General features: G+C 53.4%; 1 protein-coding gene and 2 long non-coding RNA genes across 20 annotated transcripts in view; 1 reads left to right on the forward strand and 2 right to left on the reverse strand.

Moving 5' to 3' along the window:
• Positions 1-24,688, reverse strand: part of Ptprf (protein tyrosine phosphatase, receptor type, F) — an 83,193-nt gene that overhangs the window by 41,266 nt on the left and 17,239 nt on the right. For 9 of the 17 annotated variants that reach the window (XM_030253363.1, XM_006502872.2, XM_030253360.1 and 6 more), the window contains exons 4-6: positions 20,001-20,146; positions 19,698-19,839; positions 8,011-8,199 (exon numbers count right to left, since the gene is read on the reverse strand). In XM_030253363.1, the coding sequence (XP_030109223.1) occupies positions 8,011-8,199; positions 19,698-19,839; positions 20,001-20,146 (477 nt within the window). Of the gene's footprint in view, positions 1-2,597; positions 2,616-8,010; positions 8,200-19,697; positions 19,840-20,000; positions 20,147-24,688 lie in introns of all 17 variants that reach the window. The other 8 variants (XM_006502876.2, XM_006502871.2, XM_006502875.2 and 5 more) reach the window with 1 other exon arrangement.
• Positions 2,772-8,003, reverse strand: Gm40235. The gene is made up of 2 exons (XR_868049.1): positions 3,530-8,003; positions 2,772-3,457 (listed from the first exon to the last, which is right to left on the reverse strand). It is a non-coding gene; the product is annotated as a predicted gene, 40235 (long non-coding RNA).
• Positions 11,262-18,059, forward strand: Gm52705. Of its 2 annotated transcripts, none has more exons than XR_003955266.1 (2): positions 11,262-12,258; positions 12,810-18,059. It is a non-coding gene; the product is annotated as a predicted gene, 52705 (long non-coding RNA). The 2 variants fall into 2 exon arrangements; XR_003955267.1 differs by having other exon boundaries at positions 14,129-18,059.

A 24,688-nucleotide genomic window follows, 5' to 3' on the forward strand; every position in this document is an offset into this window, starting at 1 on the left:
CCCTGCTAGCCCCACCCTTTCCGGCCACTTTCCTCGGCTTGGTCTTGCTAAAGTGCTTCGACCCACCAAGGCTGCTGCATAATTCACAAGGCTAATGGAGACTGTAGCTCCCACTTGGGGCAGCGCCCTGAGGGGCTGCTCCTGGCCACAGGCGGACAGACAGGAGCCAAGGCTGGGGGTGGGGGTAGCTGAAAGGACCCTCTGAGAGGATGGATGAAGTTTGCATTTGGGACCCACACTGCCATGTCAAGTCAAGTGAGTGACCCCAAGGTGAAGGATCATTTGCATTGATGCCACCCCACCCCCCAGCAATAAACACTTGGAAACTGCTAGTGAAAGCAAACGGATAGCTATCTATGACAGAGAAACCCACAGGGCAAAGCACCACGCCCCTCCCATGAACAATTTGACAGACAATTACACCCACACAGGACAGTCCAACGGACAGCTAATAACCCCCACAGGACACAGTCTGACAGAAAACCACCTCCTTCACGAACAGCTGGAAGAGCTCTAAAGAGCTTCTGCTTCCACCCCGACTGACAATCACGCCCACACAGGACAGACAGAACCTGCCAGGTCCCACCTAACTGGACTGGACAGGAACCTCAGAGGCAATTTCAAGCTGTGTCCTCACAGCCCAGGCCCACGGGGAGACACTCTGGGTCCACGCTTCAGCTTCTTCAAACCCCGTTCTTCCCCCTTCCACCATCAGCACCATGGCAGCAGGAGCTGTACACATCAGAAGGCTGAGGGTGGTGGTGGTGGCTCTGTGTGTGAGTGTGTGCGCGAGCCACTAACACAGAGGAAAAGGGCTGGCTGTCCGTAGCCTTGACCTCAGCCTCCCCATGGACATCAGAGCACAAGGCAAATGCCCAGCAACTGCAACAACGGTGCTGACTGGCAGCCAGTGGGTCATATTCATGAAATGAATGGACACCGTTATAGCAGACGTTCACTCAAACAGGTGAGGATCAGGGCCCTGGCTGGTGGAGTGTGCCCATGGTCAGCTCAAGAAAAGTAAGGGGATAGACAGGCAGCTGGTGCCACAAGCTGAGGGAAAGAGTGCCCAGGATTGTAGCTGATGGACGGAGGAAGCTCCCCTGGGACAAGAGCCTAGGTCTGCTTAGGAGACCTGTGCTTGTTAGTTATTTTTATCAACTTAACACATGCCATGAGAGTCATGAGAGAAGAGGGACTCTCAGTTGAGAAAAAAGCCCCCGTTAGATTTGCTGGTAGACAAGTCTGTGGGATGTTTTCTTGATTAGCAATTGATGCAGGAGGGCCAGGCTCACTGTGGGTGGAAACACCCCTGGGCAGGTAGTCCTGGGTGTAGAGAAAAAAGCAAGCTGGGCAAGGCAAGGAGAGCAAGTCAGTAAGTAGCTCTCCTCCACTGGCTTTCTCTGTTTGTTTGAATCCCTGCCCCGACTTCCCTCAGTGATAGACAGTAATTGGGACATGCTGGTCAAATGAACCCCGTCCTCCCCAGGTCACCTGTGGTCATGGTGTTTATCATAGCAATAAAAAGGAAACTAGGACATTACCCAGGACAGACACTGGATCTATCTGCACACAGATATCTCCAAATCTGGTACCGACACCCAGATCCAGTAGCAGGGAGAGCAGGGTGGGCGTGTGCTAAGGAGACGGATGTGCAGGGAGAGGCAGAGAGGGAAGGGAAACCGAGTCCTGGTGTCAGAGGGACAAATAGCTACTCCCCAGCCCCAGCTTCTCTCCTGAGCTCTCTAGCCTTCAAGAGAGGGCCAAGATGTGCCCACAAATATTGACGAATATGGGAAGAAAATAGTGGCATAGAAACACAAACTACATTTTGTATGTGACAAACTGTCCATACCCGTCCTCGGTCTCCTGTAGGTCACACAGCCTGAGGGGAGGTGGTCCTGGCTCTAGTTCTAAGAGGAGGCAGACTTGAACCCTGACCTCTATCAGCCCAGAATCTATGCTTTCTCACCAGTAGGTTGCAGGACCCTGTCGTGTGAAGGCAGTTCTGGGGGGCTGCAAGCTGACAGGTCAGCTGACCTAGTTATACATGGGTCTGTTTATTTCCCAATTGCCACCTAAGATCCTAGTCCTTGCTGCTGAAGAGATATAAGGGATGATCCTCATCTGACTACGGGACCAAAATACTACAGGAAAGGCCAAGCGGTAACTATCCTAAGAAAAAGGAGACTCTCACGGGAAAGGGCCAGACTCTGTCATGCTCCCCAGCCTATGCCAGCCTTAGGTTCAGGCTAGGATTCGCTATGGGAACCAAATGGGTCCGTTCTGTGGGACTAGCCTAGAAAGCCTGAGTAGCAGGGCTTGCCATCCTGGGTGGTCTCAGCTGGTTATGTCCACAATGCAGACTTATAATGGATGAGTCCACAGGAGGGAATGACTGAGAGTGGAGGTGTGTGGTGGCTGGTGGCAGAAGGGGCTGGAGCTGGAGATGAAGAGACTGGAGAGGGCAGGATGGGTATGGGGAGGTGACGGACTGGACGGGATGGAGTGGAGGTGACCGACGGCGACAGTAGTGGTGTGGTGTGGCGTGGTGTGACGTGGCGTGGCGTGGCGAAATGCACGGACAGCATTCTTACCTCTGATTGGTGAACCACCTGGCGAGGTAATTTGAATGCAAATAAGATCAGAGAGAAACATTAGTACAAAAGGAAGGAAAGCCACACAAAGCCAAATCAGATAAAACAAAACACTAGAAAGGGCTTTAACTATATATATATGGAGAACTTGCGGCCTCAGTGTAGGTGACTCGAGTGTTGTGTGAGCAAGCACTAGGCTGGGCCAGGCTGAGTGTGGGTGAAGCATGTCCCCTGGGTCACTAGCACTGCTCGGGGGAAGCAGAGAACTGGAACTGGCAGAGGCGTTGACAGGAATCAGGGAGGTGGGGCTGGGCTCCTATGACCCTTGCTGGCTGGGCTGATGGAGAGAAACGGGAGCAGCAACCACCCCAAAGACCGCCCAAATCCCACAGGGTAAGCGTCCAAGGAGAGCACTTACCAAAACAAAACCAGGGCATTTAAGCAGGCAGGGTTAAGGGGAGAGCTCACATAGGTTACCATGATGAATCAGGGATCCCAAGGCACAGAGCAGCCCTGGCATCCAACAGGGGAAGCGTGGGACTCAACTCAAACCCCGGTGGCTAACAGCCTGTAAAACCCACCTGCCCCTATTAGGATAGAGTAGCCAGAGCTCCTCAGCCTATCTGGTGAGAGGCAAAGGGTCAGCACCCACCCCTGTGTGTCTGGTGCTTCAGACCCCTGGGATCGGCAGCCAAAAGAGGCAGGCATTTGTCTTCCTAAGCCAGGCCTGTTACGAACCCTTAGTAGGTTTGCCTTCCACAGGTGCCTGTCCCGAGACTTCCAGTTCAACCACCGGAGCCAGGAACCTATAGACTGACCCAGATCCAAGTCTATCCACCCTCTAGCTCCTTCAGTGGAACCTATAGACTGACCCAGATCCGAGTCTATCCACCCTCTAGCTCCTTCAGTGGGACCTAGACTGACCCAGGAACCTATAGACTGACCCAGATCCGAGTCTATCCACCCTCTAGCTCCTTCAGTGGGACCTAGACTGACCCAGGAACCTATAGACTGACCCAGATCCGAGTCTATCCACCCTCTCGATCCTTCAGTGGGGGTTGGGTTGGAAGTGCTGGGGCCAGAGATCAGTTCCTGTCCCATCAAACTTGGCAACACCCATCTGGAAAAAATACCCATCTCTATGCACGAATGAGGAAAAGGAGGCCTGGAAACAGTAAAAGGCTTTTATGTGAGGCAACAGGATCGAACCAGTCTAACTTGGAGCCTTCCTGACGGACATCCTGCAGATACGGAAGCTAGAAGGCACCGGTGGGGGCTGGGGAGGGAGTGATGTGTTCATATAGGAAAGTGATACTAGACCAACATAGAGATTCTCCATGTGTGCTCCAGAGGGGTGTGTATGCGTGCATGCGTGCATGCATGCGTGCGCGTGTGTGTGTTTGGGGGGAGAGGGAATCACTGAGAACCTTTTAGGGAGTCCACCAGAATAAAGCCTACAATTAGTAGTTCCTACAATACTAAGACTGGGGAGGGGGTGTGGAGTCTGCCTGTAATCCTAACACTTGGGAGGCTGAGACAGGGTGACTGCAGCAAGTTCTAGGAGAGGCTGGGCTCTATAGAGTATCATGCCCAGGGCTATACAGTAAAGGTCTTGTTTCAAAACCAGAACTATCTGCCTTATTTAGATGCTTTCTCTTATGTACATACAGTGTCATTTCCTGAAGGGTTCACAACCTGTAACGCTGTTAACAGGCTGAACGCAGCCACACTGAAGCTCCAAATTAACAGTGAGGTTTTCCTAAGTAAATATTTTTTGTCTTAGAGTACACAATTATCTTTTTTATTTTAGAATGTTTATTTATGGTAACACTTGATAGTTTTTAAATTATTTTAAAATAATTAGTAAACATTTAAAATCTTCTATCTTAAATGTCTAATACGGTAAAGATCAATAGGTATAAGCCAGCTAAACAAAACTACCTTACGGTCCTCTGAGCTAAAGTTAGCAATACTAAGACCAGAAAGTTGACAAGCACTGACCTCCTACAGTCTAGGCTGGAGCTGGGGCGGGGGCTGTAGTGTGCACAGCCTGGCACTGAAGCCAAGCCTGTGGCTTCTGTTCTCTCTCCACTTAACCCACTGACTGAGAATCTGGCTTTTCTGTTTCACTAGACACGTATATGGCACTGAAGGGGCCCAAGTGTCAGCCTCCCCAAGAGATTCGTGCCAGTGAACTCACATGCTGACTGCACCATTCTGGAAGACCCAGTCAAAGACAGAGCAAGGCAGGGTAGATAGGCTCTTCCAGTCAGAGCTGGGCCAGCCAGCAGAGGGAGAAGCCAGGAGCATCTCATCAGAGGGAACAGAGGCCTCCTCCTGCAGGCAGAGCTGCCATCTCCACTTGACAGCCCCAATTCGGCCACTGCCACAGCAGGCGTCCTTTCTGCATGGGCTTGCCTGAGGTCTCAAGCTCAAGTGGCCCATGGGGTACCGAGGCGGGGATCCCATGGCTGCAGCGGGAAAAGAGCCCTTCAAACAGAGCTGATGTGTACAGATGTGCTATGGCTCACAGATGCTGGCGGCACTGTAGAGACCGCCAGGGGGACCTGAGGTCTGGAGAGCTAATGTCTGGAGCTCTGATGGATACAACTACTTCTCAGACTCCAGGGTTAGGATATGCTGTTAGAAGGACCTCCCCGGGTTACCTCCCAGGACCTCCACGTGTGACCCCTTGACCTGCGGAAAGTAGACATAATCAACACGGCCTGTCCTGCTGCAGAGACGCTGCAAGAGACTCTGAGGTAATAAGGGTAGAAAAGCACCCTGTGAACTGTGGGTGACATGAAAACCACAAGGGGTCTTGGACATAGGCGAGTGTATAATAGGGGCCTGAGCCCACTCTGTGAAGGGATGTCCTCACACGGCTTCATCCCAAGCACTGGGCACACACCCTCCCTGGCCTATTTATGATCCTTAAGTCACAGCTTCCTGGAGCAGGAAAGGTCAAATGAGTAGATATCATCTTCAGTCATAAGTCCCAAAGGTCAATAAAGTAATTCCTCAATGAGGACTTACAGAGAGCCGGGTATGGTGGGGAGGGGCACCTTACCAAGCAAATCTGTCCCAGCTCCTCCCACACCCAGCCTAGGTAAGTAGGGCTGGAGACAAACGCTGACAGCATGAAGCAGGGTGGCTCCTGAGGGAGTAGTCAGAAGCTGGGTGCAGGTGCCCAGTGGAAGAAGCTAAAGTGAGCGGAGGGCCAGGTGGGCAAGGATGGGTCATCGTGGTTACCTGTAAGTGGCAGCAGGCAGGGACAGAGCCTTTACCACAAACCAGGCCGCAAAGTGTCACTGTGTCCTTAATGCAGCTACTTTGCAAGATATGAAAACTGACAAAGTTACCTAAGGCCACAGAACTAATAAGGTGCATGTAGATAGGACAGGACGAGATAAAGCCAGCATGTGATTGAGCAGGGTCCCTGACCAGGAGCACATATCTGACCAAGCAGGCAGGGGCAAGGGTTAGGAGCCCAGGGTCCAGCGCTGGCTCTCGGAGTCTAGGAGGAAGATGAATGGACAACACCAACAGCTGCCGGAGGACAGAGTTTTCAGAGCAAGTTTAGAGGCAGGGAGAACAGGAGTGGTGTCCCAGGCTAGGACAGAGGCAACAGAAAGAAAGAAGGCACCAATCTGAGATCCATTTGGTGAGGCATGAAGAGGATGTGGATCCTTACTAAATGGGGGGCTGGGCTCTGGGGGTGGGGGTGAGGTTGCTACTCATGGACAAATGGTCAACAGGAGCAGGGAAGGGCTGTTTGTAAAGAAGTCATTGCTCATCCATGATAGGGTGAAATCCAGACAGCACCCATCAAATGTGGGACCTGGAGCTCACAGGATATCTGGGCTGGGTTGACCAGTATCAGGACAGATAAGGAGGCGGTGACTGAAGCACCAGAAGCAATGGGTTTGCCTGCTGGAGGACAGACTGTTAGAGCAAAGGTGAGGCTGGCAGGTCTCTGGGCTAGAAGAACCCACCTGGGCTTCAGGCAAGGAGACAACAGCACAGCTCGAGGAAATCAGGGGTGGCAAAGCCCGAGGGAGGGCAGGAGGTTTGCTCAAGGAGGAGGAAGTGCTGTCGGTCACTGTGCGGACAAGAAGGAAGAGGCCTGCGCAGCATCCCGGGGAGTCATGGGCAGGGGAGGGGTGGCACGGGGTCTGGCACACAGCAAGCGCTACATAAATACTTGATGAACAAATGCTGCAGACAGCGGGCCTTCCCAGAACTGCTGCCTGCCACAGACAGTCAATGCCATTCCGGGGAGGAGTCAGGCCTGCGGGGAGGACCGTCTGGCAGCATGGGGAACCTGCCTGGGGGCACCCATGAACAAATACAGGGGAGCGGAGCCATGCCGGCCTCTGTGCTGTGCTGGGCAGCAGCCACAAACACTGCCGGACCATTTCCTGCCTTGATTATGGCTGTTTTAATTAACTGCACTACAGCTGCCTCCATCTTGTTGAGTTTTAATTAAATTAAATGAGCTAACACTTCGTGGGCTGTCTCAGGCGGCCGTGGCTGGGGCCGGAATCCTGCCCTGCTGGGTGTCTCATCACTCCCTCCTCTTCTTGGGTACCAAAATGGTGTGGGCCTGAAAGGAGGGGCTAAGGAGGGGCTGGGACTGGTGTGTACCTCTGAAGCCAGAAGAGCCCTAAGAGAAGCAGACACACCATCCTTCATGGTGTTGACATCACAGCTGATAGGCAGCAGGAAGTCAAGCCACGTGAGAAAGGCCTACCTTCTCCCAGACAGCAGGACTTTTGGAGCCAAGTCTGTGGGTCTGTCCTGAGCTGCTAGCGGGTGTAGAACACAGCCCAGCGGATTCTGAGCCTCGTTTCCCACCCACTCCATCCCTACAAAATCAAAATCCATTTTCTTGGCGGGAGCCTCACAGGCAGATCGATCAACGGGGCGACACTTCCCTCCTGGTCACAATGGCATCCTTGTTCCCAGGGCTCCAAGGTGGCTCGACTGAGACATCCACGGGAGGGAAACAGGTGGCTCTGGTGGCCACAGCACAGAGGCAGATGCCCCTAGTTTCAGGCTCTTAGGCAGATGAATTAAGTATCACTGGCCCCTTCCCCAGCAAGCCATGCTGCCTAGAGAAGCAGAGACGTGGACTGGGCTCTAGGAAAGTAGATGAAAAGCCAGGGCACCTTCCTCAGGCCTGCCACACTGGCGTGTCACGCATGCCTGGAGGAGCAAAACTGGCCTAAAGTGTGGTGCCTGACAATGCCAGAAGGATCAGGACAGCGCTAGCCACCACATCCTGTCCCCTATGACAATAGGGACATTCTAGTGAGTCTTTCTTAGAAAGCTCATCCTCCAGCACCTGGCTGGACCAGGCTGGAAGGTGCCTTCCCCAAGGTACTCAGGACTCTGCCTTAACTCAGCTCACCTGATCGCAGCTGTTTGATACGACCGTTGCTTGCAGCAGGGTCCACAGGAAGGAAGTCTTTGAACCAAGAGATCTCAGGGTCTGGGTTCCCACCGGCTGCACACAGCATGGTGGCAGTGCGACCCTTCTCCACCACCTTCAGCTGAGGTCCCATGTCGATAGTCGGGAACCCAGACGGCAGCTGGTCCTCTGCAAACAAAGAGTGACGCGTGCATTAGGACTGCCTCTGCACCACTGAGGGCCTCTCTGTGTAGCTTTCTCCTGACTTCCAGGTTAGCAGGGAACCCATGATACACTTCTCTTTCCCACCCCTGACTTCTAAACACAAGCCCTACCCCAAATGAGGAGTCAAGAGTCCTAGGTCCCTTTGGGCAAGGCAGGGGCTGCAGGAGGGCCCATAGCACCACATCCCTGCTGGGGAGTTGCCAAGTCTGGAAGCACAGACTAAAGACGTCAGCACTTATCTCTCTAGGTCCTGGGAAGAGCAGGGATCGATGCTCTGCTGGCTGTGGCAAAGTGCTATATAGATTCGGGGTGGGGGCGGCAAGGGAAGTAAAGTCCCCCAAGCATCAATAGCCACAACCCCACCAGGTGTGCTGGTCCAGCCCGCAGCTCCTTGTCAGCACACATGCTATCTCTCCTTGGCCTGCATCTCTTCAGCTGTTCCATGTGGCTGAGCCTCAGGTCTTTGACCCTGGCCCTGCCCTACCGATGACCAAACTCTAGTCTTGCCTCTGACCATCCTCTACTATAGTCTTGACCCTTGGTCTTTCTTACTCATTCCTGGCCCCAAGAACCAGGATAAGGTGTCAGGGCCATGTCTGAGTATGTGTAGGTTAAGAAGACAAAAAAAAAAAAAAAAACCAAACAGTAAAAACAACAACAAAAACAAAACCAACCCTCCCACTATTTCCTGGAGTTAGCGACTCACAAAGGAAATCACTTTCACTTGACCCATTTCCTCCTGCCGTAGGTTCCTGAAGCAGTCCCCACAAGCTGAGACAAAGCTGCCCGATGCCCACCTCTCACCAGGAGCTGGGAAGACAAGCCCTGGGACAGTGTAGACCATGTGGGACGGACGTCTCTACCACTGACTACCACTTCTACGGCCTATGCGTGTTCGTTACTCACTGATGCTTGACTTATCTACTGGGTTTAGGTGTCCACCTCGTAAAGATACCTTGAAGACTCCACCAAAAAAAGAATCCAGGGTGCTAAGGGAGTATCTGACACGGAACAGGCACCCAGTAACTGTTAGAAGTTATAATTAACCAGTCCTGAGCCACTGGGGCAGACAGATACCAGAACTATAGCCTGGGGCCCCCTTTCCCATTATGGTTTCCCATTGGAACAAAACCATCAAGTGTTTTCCAGAATTCAACAGTACCTCTCCTCTTCCCAAGCTTGGCTCTGGGTGTACCTAATGAGGGACTAGAGAATGTCTGCCCTTTGTTTACCTTTCGGCAAGAAAGCTGGGCAGTATGGTGGTGGCAGAGGCACCACTCCACTCTTCCCTCTCACATGCCCAGCACAGGTCAGTGTGCAGGAACATTTGCTGCACCCAGGCTCCCATGCCAGGAAGACTCAGCCTCAGAGGGAGAAAAGTAAAGGGCAGGGTGACAGCACCCGGGGCACAGACAAGATGAAGCTGGAGGAGCCACCGCAGGCAGAGGAACCTCCATCAAAGTTGCAACTTCTAGGGATATCCTAGAAGGGTGTCTGGCTGGGGTTATAGGAGATCTCTCATCATGGCCCTGAATCCCCAGGTTTGGCCAGGAATTGGCTATACACTTCCCTGTTTGGAGCCCTATAAATTCTGATGTAAACCCTGGGTCTCTTTGGCTGTAAGTATGATGCCACAGAGCTCTGACTCTTAGCTGATTTTTGGGGGGGGGGGTTCAAGACAGGGTTTCTCTGTGTAGCCCTGGCTGTCCTGGAATTCACTCTGTAGACCAGGCTGGCCTCAAACTCTGCCTGCCTCTGCCTCCCAAGTGCTAGGATTAAAGGCGTGCACCACCACTGCCCGGCTCAGCTGATTCTTGAAAGGATCATATTAAACAGCAGCAGGAAGAGAAAGAGGAGGGGAGTGAGGACTGAAGATGCACAGCTTCCTTGGCCTGGCACCACTTGGAAGCTAAGAGTAAGCCCTGAGGCCTAGGGCAACCTCCCCATCCCCATCTAGCATCAGGGATCCCAAGGCTGCTAGAGCTACAGCTATCATCACTGACCACCGCATCGAGCGTGTTCTTCCAGGCTTACTCCTGTCTGTCTGAACAACTGGGGTGCAGGATGAGGGGCGGCTAGGTCCTGGCAGAGTCAGAGCCAAGGAGCTCTCCAGCCTCTATGGCCTACGTGCAAAACACTGATCTAGAATGAAAGCAGAGTAGGTCCCAGGGATCTACTCTGAATTCTTGACACGGGGAAGGTCTTTGGGACCTACGCCAAATTAAGGACAATTAATTTTCCTCCCTCAATTATCACACCCTCAAATGGCTCCGTCCTTGGCTCAGATCATTCCTTAGGCGCCACTGCCAAAGCCTAAAACCAGGGAGTGTGAAGAGCGACTACTGAACAGCAGGACCCAAAAGCAAGTCCCTGGGGCCAGCTAGGTTCCCAAGCAGTGAGCACAGGCAAGGTTGCTTCTTAGACCACTCCAGGAGGGGAAGTCAGCCCCTGAGGGCTGACCTGCTGCTGCAGCAGCCTCCTCCTCTCCCACCTGGGAGCCTTCAGCACACTCTTATCAGTCAAGGACAACAGACATTCCCCAGATGCCTGCGGAGTGACTGGCCCCCTTGCCACCTTAAGCCTCCCCCCCCCACCACCACCACCAGAGCTGTGTCTATAGAAGTCCAAACCACTCAGGTTAATGACCAAGGCAAATTTCTCAAGAGGATGCATGCCACACTGTCACTTCCAACCCATCAACAACTGAGAAAACTGAGGCCTCTGGACACAGGGATAAAAGGTTCCAAGCATGAAGCAGTCCCTCTGTTTCAGGTTTACAAAATGACAATCTTTACCAAAACCCTATGAGGCATATGAGCAAATGGGGACTTGGCAGAAATCTGGAAACCTGCCCAAGGTCACTCAGTTAAATTGGAGGTGTGGCTTGGAGGAAAGCAGGTGGTAGGACCCTGCTGCTTTAGACTAGCATTCACGAAAAGGTGGGCAGGGCAGGGGAAGGGAGGGGCGTCCCTGGGAAGAGCCACGCCCTTCCCCCTCTCCCCGCCCTTAACCGGCTTCCGGCTACGGACTCTACTGCAGACCCCCCATGCACACACGCCTCTACGTTTTTTCAGGTGCTGTAAAGGAAGCCCAATGCTCCCCACATGTGGACATCCCTGGCACGCGCCTGTGTGTGTGTGGGTGCACGGGTTACGCTATAGCCCCTCCAAACACGGGCTGCTGGTGCGGGAGGGCCCCTCCCCACTCCAGGCCACCCGGTAACCATGGCGACGGCAAAGAGGCGGGTGCCACGGTGGAAGGGCTGCGCGCGCTTGTGTCCGAGCGGGTGCGCGCCTCCGCATCCAAGTCCTACTGGGCGCCGCCCTTCCCGCCCCCACCTAGGCGGAGCAGCCGTGCCCCCTCCCTGGACCCTGCGCCTCAGTTGGGGGGGTGCTCCCCCTTAGGCATTCCAGCTCCACCAACGCAGCGCACCCAGCTCCCGCCTGCTAGGGTCCAGAACAGTGCAGAAGACTCTAAGTTGCCTCTGCATATCCAGTCCGCAGTGTCGGCCAGGTCCTCCACTGCACTGTTCCCAGAGCAGAAAGAGAAGTCCCTTAGCTTTGGGGGACTCTGGAGAGGGACCAACACAGTAGCCTAGACCTGGATAGCCTCTATACATAAGTACCACACATAATCGAAAGTCTGCCCCTCCGGCACAGATCTGTGCACCTAGAGTAAGCATCCAAGTGGTTCATGAATGGCTCCTGTACCCAACTGGCCCTTCAGATACTGCGGTTGAGAGACCCTTCCCTGGAGAGGTCCTGTTGTCTTACAGCTCAGAGATGACAGGGCATGTGGGAGGGCGTGTCTAAGGGGTGGGGTGGGGAGGATACAAACGACAGAGACAGGGAGCATGGTTGATGTCCCTCAGCAGTAGAGTTAATTACTATAACTCCACCTCTCATCTGCTATCTTGGTGACTTCCTGGAGGAAGGAGGATCAAGAATGATGCAAAGCAAAAAGCTTTCCTGCACACTGCCGGGTAAAGACTATAGCCAGGATGGAGGAATACTAAACAGCAAGGTGAGTCTGGGGTATGTATTGGAGTTTTGATAGACAAGGAGAGGGCAGGGGTGGGTGGGAAGTTTAGACCGACAGGCTGCAAGGACTGGGGGAGGGAGGCTGCTGAAGGCCTCTAGAGAACACACACAGGTCTCTTTGTCCATGAAGCCAGGGATGCCTGGGGCGGAGTCTGGGCCAGAGGCAGGGGGCTGCACCAGGAAAGCTAACAGATGGAGATGCCTTAGAGGGGAGGGTGGTGGCTGTAAGGGAGAGCACTGGCACCGTCTGTCAGAGAGACCTCTTCACCCGTGTTTACCCAGCTTCATGGCATCTCTGAATACAGGCCCATATGCGCATGCACATAGACTGGCTCCCCGGGGTGGCACAGTCTGTGAGGCTGACCCCTCCTCTATGCATGAGTGTATCACCCTGTCCCTGAACACACAGACACCTTAGAAACACGCACAGCCAGGGACCTAGAGAACTACGAGGAGAAAGAGACAGGTGCAAAAATAGAAACCTCCATGTGCCTGTGGCGGGGCATCTGCAGTGACAAGCACCTGTGGCAACAGACTCCTGCAGGCAGATCCAGAGGCGGCATGCAGAGGTGTGGGAACACGGGTGCGAGGACATGCAAAGTCAGACACACACATGAAGAGACACACGCACCTGGAGACACAGTAAGACCAAACCCACAAACAAACCTCTGTGGGTGGCCAGGCCCCACCCTGCCCTTTGGCACTCCAAGGAAGCCCAGGGCCACCTCAGTTCAGCCCCCCAGAACAGCTCCATCCTCAGCAGAGACAGGGTCAAGACAGAGCCCTCCCCAAACCTGTAAGCTCTCCCGCTCAGTGCCTAGCCTGCACCCCACCCCCAGGCTCCCAGGCGGTAAGGGGGGCCCAAGGGGCCTCAGCGCCCATCTCCCTTCGCAGCTTTCAGTCTCGACTTTCAGCTGTTTTTCCAAGAGAAAACTCCCACCTCTTCCAGCACTCAGATTTCATCAAACTTGGCATCTTAAAAGCCTGTTTTGTTTTTGAGTCTGAGCTGTTTGGGGCCTGTCGGCAGCCACGGCCTCCCCCACTCAGTAATCCCCCCTCCCTTGGGTTTCCCTGGCACTCCACGGAGTCCTACTCAACCTGGCAGGTGAGGCCTCCCCACCGTGCGGACTGGACTCAGTGGACCTGAGAGCCACTGCCTGGTCCCCACACTCAGATTCTGCTCATGCTGGGCTCTCCCTCCTGATGCCCCTCTACCCCAAGCCTGCTCAGGAATTTTCTTTTTAGCCATTTACCTCTCTAGGTTCAGCCCTTGCTCCCAGTCACTTCAGACCACTGACAGCCTCCCACTCGCTCTTCAGCCCCCTGCAGCCCTGCTGCCACCCCCGAGGCTTCCGGAAGCCTGTTCACCAAGGTCAGTGCCAACTGCAGAGCTAAATCCAAAGGACACTGCCCAATACTCATCTTGCTTGGCTTCTCCTCCTTCATACTCTTCCACTGCCTCCCCTGCTCTGGCTCCCCCTTAGCTCCCAGGAACCTCCTCCCAACAGTGAACGCCAGTTCCTGGGGATCCTTTTGGCTTGGCTTCTTGGCTCTCACGATTCCATCTCCAGCCCCTCAAGAGTGCCAGGCAAACCCATGTGAGGCCTTCTCACATCTTTCCTTGGATGCCTGCACACACCTGACTTGACAGACTTCAAATCAGACTTATCAACTCACCTCTTCAGTCCTGGGCCTCTTCCTGTATTTCAATCTTAGATAGAAAATTGGTTCCACTGTCTACCAGCCTTGAACCAGGAATGCAGAGCCAACCACCCCTGGGGTGTCCCAGGCAGCTGGGCTGGATGCTACCTGTCATGCTCTTGATCTATCTCCCTTCCTCTTCTTTTCACAAGGTTCGGGTGATGCTGGCTTTTGCTAGTTGGATTGACTACACCTACCTCTCATTGATACACTTCCGCCCTACTTTGCATCAACAAGGACTTCTCTGAAGCATGAATCTGCCCTTAGTAAGCCCTCTTCTCCCCTGGCAATCAGGGTGAGGAGGATACCTCACCACAGATGGAGAATATACATCCAGGGGTATCTAAGACCTCCAACTTTGAGAGCTATTTCTAGCGCTGCTGGTTCAGCCCATGATCATAAGCTGGGCAGGGAGACGGGGGGGGGGGGTGGTGGTGTGGTGTGGTGTGTGTGTCAAAAAGCACAGAGCACAGATGAGACACCTGTGAGCACGGGCGTGGGGAACTAGGTGGGCACAGGCCACAGCTCACAGAAGGGGACTCCGTTCAAAAGGAGTTCACTGAGCTCTTCGAAGACTCTCAGAACTGGAAACCATGAGAGGATTCCAGGAACCAAGAAACCCCGTGTCTGACCTTCCAGCTGCCTCTACTGCCCCACTCTACTGCCCCATTCCAGATGTGCCTTCCTACCCAAGACTATCTCTGTCTGAACCTCCAAAATCTGGCTATAGTATTTCATATCTTCATGGTCCTGAGATCTGTTGTGGTCACAGGAAATGGAGGTTACGTCCTAAAGGCCACTGGACCAGAGGTATATCAGTGTCACTGCTGCCAGGGGAGAACAGGGGTTGCCTAGAATTCTAGGTTTGGGACTTCCTGTAGTAGCTCTTTCACCCTCATCTTTCCACCGAGAGTGAAAGGAATAGAAAGGCTTATGGTAGGAAAAAAGGTGGGGCAGGGAAAAATGACCCCTAGGAAAGCACTCATCCTGCCCAGCTCAGGACAGGGTCACCATCAGTCTTTTCCTCTGGAGCTGCTTCCAAAGATCATATGTGTGTGTTGGGGGAGGTGTGTGTTTGTGTGTGTAAGTGTGCGCGCACACTTGGGCGAGCGTGTGTGGCAAGAAGTTATCTGTCACCCTAAAGCCTCAGAACCCACGAGGGTGAGAGCAAATGCAGAACCCACGATCCAGTGTTAACTGAAACGCCCTCTTTTGCCTGCTCTCCAGGTTAGGCAATGTGAGACACTCTAGCTGGATCCAGCCAAGTGGCATAGGTGGTACAGTCTGGCCCACTTAGCAGACACAGAGCCCAAGATGGAAGCAGGTAGAAGGACAAGTGTGTAGGTGGGGGGTGGAGAAGACAGAAGAAGTCCTAAATCCTAAGGCCAGGTTTGGTCAGGACTCCTAGTGTGCCCTCCTCCTGGCTTGGTCACAGAGGAGCTGCTGAGTATGATGGCAGCAGATGACAACAACACTCTAGCCCCAACCACACTGACCAGCATTCGTTGTTGTCCGCTGTTCTGTGGGACCCCAGAAACAACAAATCTGAATACAGCACCTGACGTCCCACCAGCACCAGACTGACCCTACACATCCAGCTCAGACTGCTGACTCTCTCGCTGTTCACAAAGCTAAGGTATAATACCACCTGCTGTACACCCGTATCACACACTCACTCACACACACACTCACCCTAGATACTACCTGCCATGCACAGATGCGTGCACATGCACACATCTCACTACTGCACAGAGCCCTTAAAGTACATACCACCTGCTTACACATCATGCCCCTCCCCAGCTGCCTGAGGCACACTGCTGGTATACACATCCCTTCACACATGCTCACACCACTGTAAGCACATCATCTTCTATGTGCACGAAATGACAAACATCCAGCCCTTGAGCCCGGCCCCCAGGACAAGTCCTACTCCACTGCCTCTTGTCCCCATCTTCCTTTGGGCATTCGGTGTCCCTTCCAGAACTTACCCAGTCACTAGGGCTCCACCACAGCTTTGGCTGTCTAGCCTCCTCCCTGGAGTTCTCCCCAACCATGGTTCTGCCTGGCCTGGACTCTGCAAACCCTGGGGACTCTAATGACCTCCAAACTGAGCTCAACACCCTCACTATCCCCCTCCACCTCGGAAGGGAAAGCCCAGAATCAAGGCCTCACTCCCTTCCCCCACCCCTCCCCTCCCTTGTGAGGGAAAATGTCAGATTCCCTGTCTCAGTGGCGGCAGCGGGCGGGTTGGAGGGGGAATGATTCAGCCGCCGCCTCAAGAGTGCCGAGCGAGAAGAGCTTTTCCTGCCATTACCCGGCGAGGGAGAGGCTGGCGCGCTAATGGCTTCAATTACCACTCAGACAGGAACGCTGGGCGGCAGGGCCCTGGTACTCATCACAGCCCAGGACAGGACAGGCCCAGCCCCAGCCAGCTTGTGCTGGACACCCCACCTTGCACCCTGACAGGGATGTTGGCACACCGGCTGGCCATCCCAGCATAGTGGGCTAGGTCTCACAAGCTGCACCAGCAGCGGCAGAGTACGGAGACTCGTGGGGGACCTGGCAATGGTGGTGTCCCCAGAGGCTGCAGTGAGAGTGGACTGAGCTGGGCCTGGGGTGGTAGGAGGAAGGGCAGAAGGCCCCAAAGGAAGTATAATACTGGGGTTCCCTTTTGAAGACACACTGCTCCTGCACCTGGGCCAGGTTCCCCAGGCATTACCCAGGAACTCCCCAAAGCACCTGTCTCCTGATGCACAGGCGGGCACATGTGTGTGAGACGTGAGAGCAAAGCAACCAGGCACTATCTTTCAGCCCCTAAGCCAAGTTTATCTCTCACTACTAGGATTCTATGGTAGTCTCTCCATAGAAAATGGCCCTGGCTCTCCCCTCGTGTCAACCCCAGAGCTCCAAAAAAAAAAAAAGCCATCTTTTCATCTATTGCAGGCAAGCACCCCAGCTTTCCTGCCCCCCACCCCAGAAGAACAGGGAGGAAATGAGGCAGGGTTGCTTTAGGCTGCCTCTCCGTGGTCTTATCCCCTGTGACATTCCTTTCTGCCAAGCCTTAAGCTGGTCAAGGTTACAAAGACAACAGGACAGGTCAGCACTTTTGCCTCGCTGGTGCAATATCTCAGGAGCAGGAGGGGCCCACGAAGCCCACAATTCCAACCACTCTGGTGTAGTAGGGACCTGTCTGTCTCACACATCATCAGACATCTTCCAGTTCCCAGATGCATCAACATATAGCCTGAAGCCCAGGTCTGGGGATAAAAGTCCATGTCTAGTACCGGGGTCCATCCCAACACCACATAAGAAAGAACACCCTCTAATCCATGGAAAGAAACTCTTGACCAGGAAGGCCGTTTCTAATGGCAACCCTATGCCAAGTGTGAGTTCTCTTCCCCGGGCCTTGAGAGACCCTTTAAAGGGTAAAGTTGACAGGGCAGTGGGATGTCTTAGAGGAATCAGCTCTCCAGTCTCACAAGGAGACTACTCCCTAGCCGGAGAGCCTCAGAGGTTGCCCGCCATGATAGGGATTATAGTTCTAGTCTTTTAGACTCCACTCCAATACAAGGCAGGGTACATGACTCTCACACCAACAGGTGAAATCCTTTCTCCTGGGTCACAAATTGGAGGTCAGAAATGACCAGAAGGAACCTCCAAGCCAGTGGTTTCAGCTCAGACCTGGTTGTCTGGCCCCCTGTCCCCAAATGGAACGGACAGCAGGGCTAGCACAACCCAGTGACACCAAGCAGCAGCGGCTCAGGTTGTCTACGCTTCAGAATGGACTCTGAGATCCTGGGCTACAGGGAAAGCTCCACACTAGCTTGGACTGTGGGTACGATGTCCTGGATCCCGGTTGGAACAAATGAGGCCCAGCGTTCCTGTCTACAGGGGAGGGCCGCACACAGCTCTATTAGAACCCACTGATTCACACGAGACACACAGATGCAAGAATTACTGAATGGATGCATGTGTGAACACATAAAGCCAAAGCATAAAAATGGCCAATGTGAAAAGATGTTCCACTGCTCTTGTAATCAAAGAAATGCAAATTAAATTGAGATGCCATTTTTTGCCTATTAACTTGGCAAAGCTTTTTTTTTTTTAATGGTAATTTCTACTGCTGGTGAAGATGTGCAGAGAAGAGGCCCTCGTATGCCCTCCCTGATAAGAATATAAACAGATACAATCTTCTAGCAATATTGAAGGCTTTAAAATGCATGTGCCCTTTGACTTAGCAATTCTACTCCACGAACCTAGAGTCAGGAAATGACCAGCAAAGCAACGGCATCGTCACAGACTTGTGTGACACCGTACTTACAAAGGCTGGAAGCTGAGAACATATGCACCCCACAAAAAGGGAACAGCTAAATAAATTAGGGTGCTTCCATGTGACAGCTTACCACAGCCATTAAAAATAATGGTGTGGAAGAATATTTAATGGCAAGGAAAATCTTCACACTATGTTTTTTCCTAAGCAGGAGGAGCTGGGGAGGTGGCTCAGTAACGGACCTGCTGAGCAAGCGTGAAGACCTGAGTTGTGTTTCCTAGAGCCCATGGAGGAAGCTGGGTACAGAAGTGAGTGCCTGGACTCTAGTGCTGGGGAGGCAGGCAGAGATAGGTGGATTCTTAGAGCTCGCTGGCCACTAGGCTAGCCAAATAGGTGAGCTCCAGGTTCAGTGAGGGAGTTTGTCTGAAAAGCCCTAGGTTTGCCTTCTAGCTGGAAAACAAACAAACAAAAAAAAAACCCCCAAGGTCATGGAACAGTGTGTGATCACTATTCTGTTTATATAAATTAATACAAATATACATAGATGTATATAAAACATACACATAGAAAATGGGCCACCAAGAAATAACTAATAGCACTAGGGGTAGGATAATAAGAGATTATTATTTCTCCCTACACACTATCCTATGCTTCTCAATTCTTTAACAGTGAACAGATATTGGTATTGCATTCAAAAATGAAAGCAACAATCAATACGGTATTTTGAAAACGCACATTCAGATTCATGTATCCATTGTGGTCAAGGTTTAATCCTGTCACTTCCCACCCTATTTGTGGCTTTCTACGTCCTCAAGAAAGGGCCCGTTCCTCAGCCTGATCCTGCAGCCTCACTGAATTACCCTCCCCCCTCTCCCTCCCCTCCGCTCTCCAGCCGCCACTTGAAAAGCCTCAAATTGACCACTCAGAGTTCTGGAAGCTCTGCTCCCCTTTACACCCTGGGTCTTGGCAAAGGCCTAGAAGCAAAGTGTCCACGTTCCTTACAGAATTTACTGGACACTGACTGAGGGTAGCACGTATCAAGTGACATTCTGGGCTTAACGGCAGTTCAAGCAAAGTTTGTGAATGACTAAATGAATGAACGAGCCACCAGATGAGAAGAGACACTAAAATTCACATGGAGAGGCCAGCTCCAGCTCCTTCATCAGGGTACCAAGAGAACACTGCCAGCAACTGCCAGGCTTCACTGCCACCGTCACATAACCCCAGGGCCACAGAGCTGCAGCACCATACCTCCAGCCTGACCCAGACCCAAGGGAGCGATGACCCAGCAGGAAGGAGATCACACAGCTGGCAAGCTCGCTGCTGGCTTCAACACAGACCTTGGCCTGCTGAGCACTGACTCTCACCCACCCCAGGGCAGCCAGTCCTGGTGGGCCCCACCCACATCTCAGTCTACCTGGCCACGGTGGCCTGTCCCTCTTGGTACATACCTTCAAGCACTGACAGCTTGGCACTTGTGTTGATCTCCCCGAGACTGTTCGTGGCTGTGCACTCATAGATGGCTTCGTCTCGCTGCACTCGTAATGGCTGGATCCGCAGCACTGACCCTGCTCCATCGTCAAACTCAATTACCTGTCACAGGACAGACGTGGTCACAGCCTGTTAGGGGTGTGGGGATCTACTATAGTTTTCCTCACATCCCCAAAAGACCCTTGAGGAACAAGAGAAGAACCACACAGAGAGCAGGCCAACTCTAAAGCCTGCCCAGCCCTCCCGGCCAGTCCAGGACGAACCTCAAAGCGCTGGGAGCTGACTTTCTTCCCCTTCTTCATCCACGTAATTCGAGGCTTGGGTTCCCCTGTGGCTTGGCACACGAAGGAGGCCACCCCTCCCGACAGCCCAGTCTGGTCCTCGGGGACCTTAACAAAGACGGGTTTGCCTGGAAGAGACAGAGACACTCAAATCAAGTGGCATGATCACACCAGGCATGGTCAATGCTACCATGCTACAGGTAGCAGGCCTTGGGGACGAGGGGGCAAGAAAGACTTAGAGAGAACAACAATAATACCTAACTTTTATATAGTGCTTAATAAGTGCCGAGCCCTGTTCAAAGAGCGGAACCCTTGTAACTCTTTGAAGCCAAGGAGGTGGGTGCTATAATTACTGTTTACAGAGAAGAAATCAAGGTGTGCGGAGGTCAAGAGATTTGTTCATTGGGACACAGCTGGTCAAGAGCAGAGTCTGGAGTTGGGCTCGACCTCCGTCTGTCTCCGGCTCCTGGTTATTCCAAGCTCCGGGAATAACAAAAAAATAAAAACGATACTGGAGAACTGCTTTCTGGGAAGTGCCCCAGACTCTCCTAGAGCCTTTCCATCTACCCTAAGCCTTAGGCAGACCCCGGGACTCCTCCTCTTCCCTACCCCTGCATTCCAACAGCCCCAAAGGCCTGGACATTCCAGCTCCTGAGAGGCTCTGGATGACTTCCCAGAGGGATGCTTTCCTGTAACTCCCTGCCCCCACCGGCTTGGCAACTGCCTTTCCACAGCATGGGCAGCTCCAGAGTTCCTACTCCAAAGGAGGAGGACAGGGGCTCAGCCAAGGCCTGGCCATACCCTCCATGTCCCACCACCCAGGGTCACAGCCCCAAGCAAGCTGGCTCATTGAGACGTAGCAATGCCTCGTTAATCCTGACTGTGGATCCGTTTCCTATTAGTGCAGCCAGTGCACGGTGCAGGAAAGCCAGTGCCTTGGGAACTGGCCCTTCAGAGGATCTGCTTGTTGCCCATAACCCAGGCTCAGTTTGGGCCCTGGCAGAAAAGTGCCCACTGTGCGCCAGGTACTTTATGTCACTTCATGCACAACTGGTGCCTCAGCTTTCTAGGCTGAAGGACCAAGTCACATGCCCAGAGTCGCACAGCCAGTGAGTACTGACACATTTGGGACCCAAATGTAGGCCCATCAAAGTCCAAAACACCTGACACAAAAAGTTCACAGGAGGCAGGGGACCTTGTTGAAGAGAACAGCCAGTGGTGGCAAAAGTCAGACAAAAGCAGAGGAGTAGCCGAGGTGAGGGAGAGGCACAGGTGACTGTCACAGCACGCTGTGACTAGGAAAGAGATGCCAACTGGAGGAAGGTTTGGAAACTCTTGGAGTTTTATCTGTATTATGTATACGTGCCTGCTTGTCTGTATGTGCACCACATGTGTGCAATGCCCACAGTGGCCAGAAGGGGGCATTAGATCTTCTAGAGCTGGAGGTGGCTGTGAACTGCCTGATGTGGGTGCTGGGAAGCAAACCCAGGTCTCTACAAGATCACTTGCTGCAAGCACTCTTGACCACTGAGCCAGCTCTCCAGCACCAATTCTGGTTTTTTTTTTTGGTTTTGTTTTGGTCTTTTTTGTTTTTTTTTTAAGGACATGTGTCAGTGGCAGGCCTTCACCCAGGGCAGGCAGTCACTTGTTAACATCAGCAGCCCTGTGGGTCAGTGGATCCATAATCACCCTCATTTTAGAGATAGGGAAAGACATCCAAGCAGTGGAAGGAACAAGGACCAATGAGTCAGTGTTCTGGGGTGGAGCTGGGGTTCACTCTACATTCTAAATCCTAAACTCACTTTAAATAACCTGTGTCCTCCCCAGGAAGAAAGCTCGGGACCCACCACAATCTGTTCCTGGGGGGGGGAGGCTGAGCAACTCAGAGGGCCCAGTGCAGGCAGGGGCCAGGAAGTCATGCAGGTGACCCAAAAGTTCTGAACTCCTTTCTGCCTCTACCACCCTCCCACCCCCACCCCGACCCCCGCCTCTGGAGAGAGGTGTGGATCTTTCCTAGTCTGTAGAATTTACAAAGCCTATCACTGTTGCCAATACCTGCCTGAGAGGAAGCCCCCTCCTCCAGGGTCTACTGAGGTTATCTCTTAACCCCTCCCCCACCCCAGTAGCTTCCAGCTCTGCATCCCCTCCATGGGACAAACGGCTTGGCTGGCTGAACAGGCTGATGGCCCTGCCTCTGTCACCCCCACCCCACCTCCTCTATTCTCTATTCTGAAGCCAGAGAACAAGCCTCCTCCTGATCAAATCTCTCCAAAGGCCTCCCACTGCTCTTTACAAAGAGTAAGCTCCTCTCACTGCAGACAAAGCTCTGCCAGGTCTGACCCAACCATGCTCCCCAGAGTCCTGGCTTTAGAGCCCTGAATAAGCAATGCTGCCTCAGGGCCTTTGCGTAAGCTGCACCTTCTGCTAAGCGCCTCTTCGACTACCCCTTACCCACTAACATCCTAAGTCACCTCTGAACGTCATCGTCTCAGAAAACTCTCCCCTATCCCTCCCTAACCCCCACCCCCACCAAACTCGCTCTGCCGCCCACAGTTTGCCCACAGTTTCGGGGTGCACAGGAAGCTAAAGCCTTCCCACCTTTCTGGTGTTTAATAGTTGCTTCCCAATCAGACCATGACCCTGGGCAGAGCAGATTCCATGTCTGTCCTGTCTTCTGCCCTGTCCCACTGTCTGACCCAGTTCCTGACACCCAGGTGTGCAGAACAGGAAGAAGAGGACAGAGGAAGGAGTGAGAGGAGTGTAGAAGGCTGGGGCCTCACGTACTCCTTCCCTCTAGGCAAGAGAGAAACCCAGGGAATAAGTGCCCCTCCAGGTCCTGCCTCAACGTGTCTCCAGTGAAACCAGAGGCTGGAACCTGAAGAACCAGAAAGACTAGGAGTGTGCTGGGGTGGGGTGGGGTGGGGCCTCCCGAGCCAAACAAAGAGCCGAGGCTGGGCAGGAGTCAGGTAGCTCCGGAGCAGCCAGCAGGAACAAACCTGGAAGCTGTGTGGGGGCTGGCCTGTGCCCAAGGCCTGGGGCCATCAGGGAGGTACAACTACTCCTCTCCCTTGGAGACTGGAGAAGAGCCAGGGTGCTGCCCAGGATCAGGCTGGCATTGCTCCTCCAGTCCCAGGCTCCTTCTATGCCTTCTATGCCTTGGTTCCGACTAAGGGTACCCTCGCAGAGGCCCGGGGCCACCTGGCTCTTCCTCCTTCCAGCGCCCTAGCTAGCCTAGGATCTTCCTGTTGTTCCTCAGGAGACTTTCAGAGATCACAGTCAAATCTTGTTTCTACCCTGTCTCCCCAAATTTGCTCCTGCTAGCTTCTCTAAATTCCCCCTTTTTCCATTCCAGCAAGGATCTTGATTTGTATGCACTTGCCAGAGGTCAAGCAAGCACTCTGCTGAGAACTTAGCTTGAGCTTGCTCACAATCCAGGCCTGCCTCTGTGTGTACCCTGCATCCTTTATTAGCCCCCTCTTCCAGACTGTGGAAGCCTGGCCCACACCCCACTGCCAGCTGGGGTGCCAGGCAGGCAGGCAGGCAAAGCCAGGCTACTGCGGCCACCCTGCCTTGGGCCTTATCAGCTGCTGCTGCTGGTGGTGGTGGTGGTGGTGGTGTGTGTGTGTGTGTGTACGCGCCATGGGTGGTTGAGTGCCTTTACTTGCTGAGCCATCTTGTTGGTCTATGAGCAAAACTTCTGAACCAGAAAACAGGTGTCATCTGAACAAGCAAGGAGCAGCTTTGTGTCACAGTTACCTGCTGTGTCACCCAACCCCGTGGGCAGCTACTCACAGTAGGATACCCTGGGCCATGCTTTACATGTCAACCGCTGACCCTGTACATGAGAGGAAGTTACCAGAGAGAGGGCCTGGCTTGGGCTAGAGGGAGGCACAGCCCCTGGAGACATGAAGACATGCAACTCCAGAGACGGCTAAACTGGGCCACCTCCAAGGCTCCTCCATGGGGAGACTGATTGCTATTTTGTGCCTCCCCTGAGAAGCACATATACACAGGCACACAAACAGCACTGCACACGGAGGAAGCACACACAGCACTTTAGGACCACGAGGGCAGGGGAGCTGCTGGAGAGGTGATTTCCCAGGCCCTGAGTGGCTCTGAGCTGAGGACTCAATGAGCTGGGGACTTAATGAGCTCCTGTGACTGCTCCTGGCAGCCTCCCCCAGCCCTGTCCACTCAAGGGCAATCCTGGCTCCAGGAGGCACTGCAACAGGGGGAGAACTCAATAGGTGCCAGGTGCCTTGCCCATGTGACCTCGGTTAACCTTTACAGGTCGGAGTGATTACCCCTGTTGTGCAATAGGAAAACAGGCTCAGAGAAAGCACTTGTGCCGGAAGCTCCAGAGGGCAGGGTCTAGACGGGCCACCCATAAACATGAGGGGGAGGGCCCTGCCATGTTCCAAAATAGGGGCTTTGGAGAAGCAACACACACACACACACACACATACACTCTTCAGTCTCCTGCCTCTCTGCTTCATACCACCGACCCCTTCACCTACCAAGCACCTTGCTCAACTTTAATGCCTGCAAATAACCTGGTCATAACCAGGACCCAACGTACACCTGGTCTTGGGGGCGGGGATCCCATCGCTGGCCTGTGCTGTCTTCAGGACTCTGGCTCTCTCGTAAGCTCAGAAGGCCAGGGCAGGGGT

Source organism: Mus musculus, chromosome 4 (assembly GCF_000001635.26).
Source record: "Mus musculus strain C57BL/6J chromosome 4, GRCm38.p6 C57BL/6J".
Taxonomy (NCBI): Eukaryota; Metazoa; Chordata; class Mammalia; order Rodentia; family Muridae; genus Mus; species Mus musculus.